General features: G+C 39.2%; 1 protein-coding gene across 1 annotated transcript; it reads right to left on the bottom strand.

Moving 5' to 3' along the window:
- Positions 1 to 1,893: 1,893 nt before the first annotated feature.
- LOC135154096 (zinc finger protein 239-like) lies at positions 1,894 to 4,914 on the bottom strand. Its single transcript, XM_064099325.1, has 3 exons — positions 4,777 to 4,914; positions 2,927 to 3,162; positions 1,894 to 2,404 (listed from the first exon to the last, which is right to left on the bottom strand). Exons 1-3 carry the CDS (start codon positions 4,912 to 4,914, stop codon positions 1,894 to 1,896), a joined length of 885 nt encoding a protein of 294 aa, XP_063955395.1.
- Between the last annotated feature and the right edge of the window lie 1,688 nt (positions 4,915 to 6,602).

Here is a 6,602-nt window from a genome sequence, read left to right as displayed (position 1 = left end):
GATGTGACCTCCAACTGACTTACGGTTGTGGAGTTATGTGTCATAAGGTTTGTGACGGACGGACAATGTTTGGATCCCTCAGTCTCGACAAAAACTCTTGTTACCATGGCAACAATGTCTCCACCCACACCAAAATCAATAGGCGGCTTTGCTTTACCATAATGGACCTTCATGCCACATTAAAAGATGATCGGAGAAGAAATGCAGCTGGTAGAGCGCTCACAAGGACATCTCTGCTATTTCCACAAAAACTATTGTTGCCATGGCAACGATGTCTCCGCCCACACCAAAATCGATAAGCAGCTTTGCTATACCATACTCGACCTTCATGCCAAATTTGAAGATGATCGGAGAAGAAATGTAGCTGATAGAGCGCTCACAAGGAAATCTCTGCGGCGGCGGACGCGGCGCGACGAGGCCAAATCCATAGTATCCTCCGAACTCTGTTCGGGGGATACAATTACATCCTGATGGGAATTTCTTTCTGCAGCCTAAACATGCATATACATGTAGCTTTTCGCCTGTGCAGGTTAAGAGATGATTCTTTTGAGAACTATTGTCTGCATATTTCTTTATGCAGTATGAACATTCATATGGCTTTTCTCCTGAGTGGGTTCGGAGATGACACTTAAGATGGCTGTTCCGTGTAAATGTCTTTTTGCAGAGTGTACATTTATTTGGCTTTCCTCCTGTGTGTATTAGCAGATTACGGTTGAGATCAGTCGTCCGTGAAAATGCCTTTTGCATGGTGAACATTTATTTGGCTTTTCTCCTGTGTGTAAGAGCAAATGAGTGTTGAGATAAGTCTTTCGTAAAAATGTTTTTTAGAAGTGTGAACATTCATATGGCGTTTCTCCGGTGTGGTTTGACAGATGATACTTTAGATAACTATTTTGTGAAAATGTCTTTTTGCAGTGTGAACATTCATATGGCTTTTCTCCTGTGTGGGTTAACAGATGATACTTTAAATCAATCTTCTGTGAAAATGTCTTTTTGCAGTGTGAACATTCATATGGCTTTTCTCCCATGTGGGTTTGGAGATGACACTTTAGATGGCTGTTCTGTGTAAATGTCTTTTTGCAGTGTGAACATTCATGTGGCTTTTCTCCCGAGTGGGTTTGGAGATGACACTTTAGATGGCTGTTCTGTGTAAATGTTTTTTTGCAGTGTGAACATCCATGTGGCTTTTCTCCTGAGTGGGTTAGGAGATGAAACTTTAAATCAATCTTCTGTGAAAATGTCTTTTTGGAATGGTGAACATTCATGTGGCTTTTCTCCTGTGTGGGTTAGGAGATGACTCTTTAGATGGCTGTTCTATGTAAATCTCTTTTTGCAATGTGAACATTCATGTGGCTTTTCTCCTTTGTGCAAGAGCAGATGAGTGTTGAGACCGCTCTTCCATGAAAATGTTTTTTTTTGCAGTGTGAAAATTCATATGGCGATTCTCCCGAGTGGGTTAACAGATGATACTTTAGATTAATCTTCTGTGAAAATGCCTTTTTGCAGTGCGAACATTCATGTGGCTCTTCTCCTGTGTGTAAGAGCAGATGACGGTTGAGATCAGTCTTTCGTGAAAATGGTTTTTGGCAATGTGAACATTTATATGTGGCTTTTCTCCTATGTGTATTAGCAGATGACTCTTTAGATAACTCTTTTGTGAAAATGTCTTTTTGCAATGTGAATATTTATGTGGCTTTTCTCCTGTGTGGGTATGTCAGATTACTTTTCAGGTGACTCTGTCATGATTTTTTTTTTTGCAGTGTGTACATTCATATGGCCTTTCACCTGTATGTAAAAGCAGATGACGGTTGAGACAAGTCTTTCGTGAAAATGTCTTTTGGCAATGTGAACATTCATATGGTTTTTTCCCCGAGTGGGTTTGGAGATGACACTTTAGATGGCTTTTCTGTGAAAATGTCTGTTAGCCGTGTGACGTTCATGTTGCTTTTCTCCTGTGTGTAAGAGCAGATGACGGTTGAGATTAGACTTTTGTGAAAATGTCTTTTGGCAATGTGAACATTCATGTGGCTTTTCTCCTGTGTGCATTAGCAGATGACGGTTAAGAGCAGTCTTTCGTGAAAATGTCTTTTTGCAGTGTGAACATTCATATGGCTTTTCTCCCGAGTGGGTATGGAGATGACACTTTAGATGGCTTTTCTGTGAAAACGTCTTTTTGCCGTGTGAACATTCATGTGGCTTTTCTCCTGTGTGTATTAGCAGATGACGGTTGAGATCAGTCTTGTATGAAAATGACTTTTTGCAATGTGAACATTTATGTGGCTTTTCTCCTGTGTGTATTAGCAGATGACGGTTGAGATCAGTCTTGTATGAAAATGACTTTTTGCAATGTGAACATTTATGTGGCTTTTCTCCTGTGTGGGTTCGGAGATGACTCTTTAAATGGCTGTTTTGTGTAAATTTCTTATTGCAGTGTGAACATTCATATGGCTTTTCTCCTGTGTGTAAGAGCAGATGACGGTTGAGATCAGTCTTTTGTAAAAATGTTTTTTGGCAATGTGAACATTCATGTGGCTTTTCTCCTGTGTGTAAGAGCAGATGACGGTTGAGATGAGTCTTGTATGAAAATGACTTTTTGCAATGTGAACATTTATGTGGCTTTTCTCCTGTGTGGGTTCGGAGATGACTCTTTAGATGGCTGTTTTGTGTAAATTTCTTATTGCAGTGTGAACATTCATATGACTTTTCTCCTGTGTGTAAGAGCAGATGACGGTTGAGATCAGTCTTTTGTGAAAATGTTTTTTGGCAATGTGAACATTCATGTGGCTTTTCTCCTGTGTGTAAGAGCAGATGACGGTTGAGACGAGTCTTTCGTGAAAATGTTTTTTGGCAATGTGAACATTCATGTGGCTTTTCTCCTTTGTGTATTAGCAGATGACGGTTAAGATTAGTCTTGTATGAAAATGACTTTTTGCAATGTGAACATTTATGTGGCTTTCCTCCTGTGTGTATTAGCAGATGACGGTTGAGATCAGTCTTGTATGAAAATGACTTTTTGCAATGTGAACATTTATGTGGCTTTTCTCCTGTGTGGGTTTGGAGATGGCTCTTTAAATGGCTGTTTTGTGTAAATTTCTTATTGCAGTGTGAACATTCATATGGCTTTTCTCCTGTGTGTAAGAGCAGATGACGGTTGAGATCAGTCTTTTGTAAAAATGTTTTTTGGCAATGTGAACATTCATGTGGCTTTTCTCCTGTGTGTAAGAGCAGATGACGGTTGAGATGAGTCTTGTATGAAAATGACTTTTTGCAATGTGAACATTTATGTGGCTTTTCTCCTGTGTGGGTTCGGAGATGACTCTTTAACCCTAAAATGGCCGGGGGGGGGGGGGTTGAATCAACCCCCCCCCTCAACATTTTCTGTGATCATTCCGCCGCGCAAAATTTTTTGACCGCGCCACTCGCAGAGTTTATACTTTTAAGTCTCGCACATCTTTTGAGACCAAATTTACGACGCCCGGGTACGCGGTTCTGAAATTACGCAACATTTTGTAAGTGCATGTCAGACCAAAAATTGTTCCAAAACGTGATTTTGTGTACAAAGTCAATGCAAATTGAGTTTTCTCATCTTATTCATAAAGATATGATTATTTTTACTTTAAAAAGCTGAAAGCAATTGATTTTAGGATAATTATACTTCAAAAAGGTTGTGCAATAAATCTGATGAAAAAAACAAAGAAAAACAAAGAAAAACAAAAGGTTGAAAAACAAGGAAATACATAAGAAATTCATAAAACAATAAAATAAATAAGAAATTGATTTCCAAACGGAAGTTTTTTTCAATTGCCATTGTTAAGAATGCTACAAAGAATATTTTTACCAAAAATTAGCATTCTAGGAGCTTTATTTAGTGAATTAGAGCAGAAAGTATGATTTATGCATAAATTAGCATAATTAATTCATATAAAATAAAATCTCATTATTTTGGAAAATTTTACCATACAGCCTTGTAGATTACATCGCACACTACCAGCGTGCAAATTTTTGCGGCGCTCGCGCGATCGGCGGCCAAGATCTCAGGGGGGGGTTGAATCAACCCCCCCCCCAGCCACAGAACAGCCAAAAAAGCCCGGCCTAGTTAGGGTTAAATGGCTGTTTTGTGTAAATTTCTTATTGCAGTGTGAACATTCATATGGCTTTTCTCCTGTGTGTAAGAGCAGATGACGGTTGAGATCAGTCTTTTGTAAAAATGTTTTTGGCAATGTGAACATTCATGTGGCTTTTCTCCTGTGTGTAAGAGCAGATGACGGTTGAGATGAGTCTTTCGTGAAAATGTTTTTTGGCAATGTGAACATTCATGTGGCTTTTCTCCTTTGTGTATTAGCAGATGACGGTTAAGATTAGTCTTGTATGAAAATGACTTTTTGCAATGTGAACATTTATGTGGCTTTTCTCCAGTGTGGGTTCGGAGATGACTCTTTAAATGGCTGTTTTGTGTAAATTTCTTATTGCAGTGTGAACATTCATATGGCTTTTTTCCTGTGTGTAAGAGCAGATGACGGTTGAGATCAGTTTTTCGTGAAAATGTCTTTTTGCAATGTGAACATTCATATGGTTTTTCTCCTGTGTGGGTTGGGAGATGTCTCTTTCGATTAATCTTCTTTGAAAATGCCTTCTTGCAGTGTGAACATTCATATGGCTTTTCTCCTGTGTGCAATGGAAGATTGAGACTATTCTTAAGTGTAAACATATTTTTGCAAAGTGAACATTCATATGATTTTCCTTGGGCGTGGGTTTGTAGGAAACTCTTTGGAATACTCTTCTGAGAAAATTGAAGTGGCTTCTCTTCTGTGTGGGCAAGGAGGTGATAAGAAGCAGTCCTTGATAGTTCCTTTGCACAGAGGGAACATTCACACGGCTTTTCTTCTGAGTGGCTTGAGAGATGAATCTTTCCATTATCTCTAGCTGAAAATGTCTTTCTACTGAGTAAACATTCACAATGTTTTTCTCCTGTGTAGGTTAAGTCATGGTATTTGAGATCTCTGTTCTGGGGAAATCCATCAAGCTTTTCCGCTGTGAGTAAGTTTGCATTAGGGTGGGGCCATAGTCCTTTAGAGGATCTTGACAATTGATTTGAACTTTCTCGTAAGGGTAAATTACCATGAGATTTACCTTCACAACTGATTAACACAGAATGCTCTCCCAAGCCTTGTTCTTCGTCAGTGATACCCACTGGTGTAAAGAAAAGAAAAGAGAGAAAAAGTAATAAACTTAGAGTGTTGCACTGCATCATCATGCTTACAACAAGTTTTAACCATCTTATCCTTCCATTATATACACAACAAAAAAGTAAGGCCCCCTTAAACATCCATAATTTCTGAGCCATAAGGAGTATAAAAAATCTTTTTAATTTTATAAACTACCCTTTGAGTGTATATTACAGACATAAATACAACATCAAAAGTAAGTTCCTCCCTAAAAAACCCCATCAAATCTGCCAGTGTAACATATTATTCAATTTGAAACCAAGCATGGGATATAGCTAGGGTTGTTAGGAATCATACTTTCGAAAATATCTGTGACTTAACGGCTGAATGAGCACAGCACAAACAGAAAATGATGCAATTTCAAAAACAGCAAAATCTGTGCTTTATTGACTTGTGCATTATGAGACAGTATACTGACAGTTTAATAATGTGTGTAGCCACCACGTTTGTCAATGATTTCTTGGCACCGTCGTCTCATGGTGTTCACGAGTCTTGTGGCTCTTTGCTTAGGGATGGCATTCCATTCTTCTTCCAACATCTGGGCCAAGTCAGCAAGGTTGGTGTTGGCGTTAATGCGTGCAGATACAGCTAGCTTTAGCTTGTCCCAAAGATGTTCAAGTGGGTTAAGGTCAGGTGAGTTGGCGGGCCACACCATCCTTTGAATACCCTCATGTACCAGAACGCATCTACAACTCTTGCTTAATGTGGGCAGGCATTGTCATCCATCAGTTCAAAGTCATCACTAATGGCAGCGGCAACTGGTACGACATTATGGATGCAGGATTTCATCCACGTATCTGATGGCATTCAGGTGTCCATTGATCAGGATGAGCGGTGTCTTGGTCGTTGCAGCCATTCCGGCCCACACCATAACACTTCCACCACCAAACGCTGTGATTGGTTGCACACAGCACTCCTCATGTTGCTCGCCCCTTCATCTCCAAAGCATGCCTTTGAAAGAAAAGGGATGTGACAAGATGGCACATGGTGCAACCTTGGCAATGCTTTTAAACTGCATTCCACTTCATGTTTGATCACATTGAAAATGAACTGAAATGAATTTAAATCACTCTTGCGAATTCGAAAATTACTCATATTGTCTTTAATTTGTGATTCTTAAGACGTGAATGCAAGCATTACTGTAATTTTTACAAAACAAATCATTAATACGCAGATTTGCTGTTTTTGAAAAGTGTCATTTTTTTGTTCATGTTGTGCTCATTCAGTCGTTAAGTCAGGGATGTCGCTAATTTTCAACAAGTGGAACGCCTCTGGCAGTCTCGCCTGCATTACGCGATTTAATATAGCAGCAGTGCTAAATTTGAGAACTACTTTAAAATAATCATTCACAAAAACACCATTCATATAATGACATAA

The sequence above is a fragment of the Lytechinus pictus genome, chromosome 5, assembly GCF_037042905.1.
Source record: "Lytechinus pictus isolate F3 Inbred chromosome 5, Lp3.0, whole genome shotgun sequence".
In the NCBI taxonomy this organism is placed as follows: domain Eukaryota; kingdom Metazoa; phylum Echinodermata; class Echinoidea; order Temnopleuroida; family Toxopneustidae; genus Lytechinus; species Lytechinus pictus.
Note: the sequence above shows the minus strand (reverse complement) of the source record. Positions and strands in the feature narration are given on the sequence as shown.

Coding starts and splice junctions, on each gene's coding strand:
- LOC135154096 (XM_064099325.1), bottom strand. CDS start 4,914: ATGGAAAGATTCATCTCTCAAGCCACTCAGAAGAAAAGCCGTGTGAAT. Junction 3,163..4,776: donor ACTTCAATTTTCTCAGAAGA/GTATTCCAAAGA, acceptor TTTTTACAAAAG/ACTGATCTCAACCGTCATCT. Junction 2,405..2,926: donor AAATGTTCACATTGCAAAAA/GTCATTTTCATA, acceptor TACACAAAACAG/CCATTTAAAGAGTCATCTCC.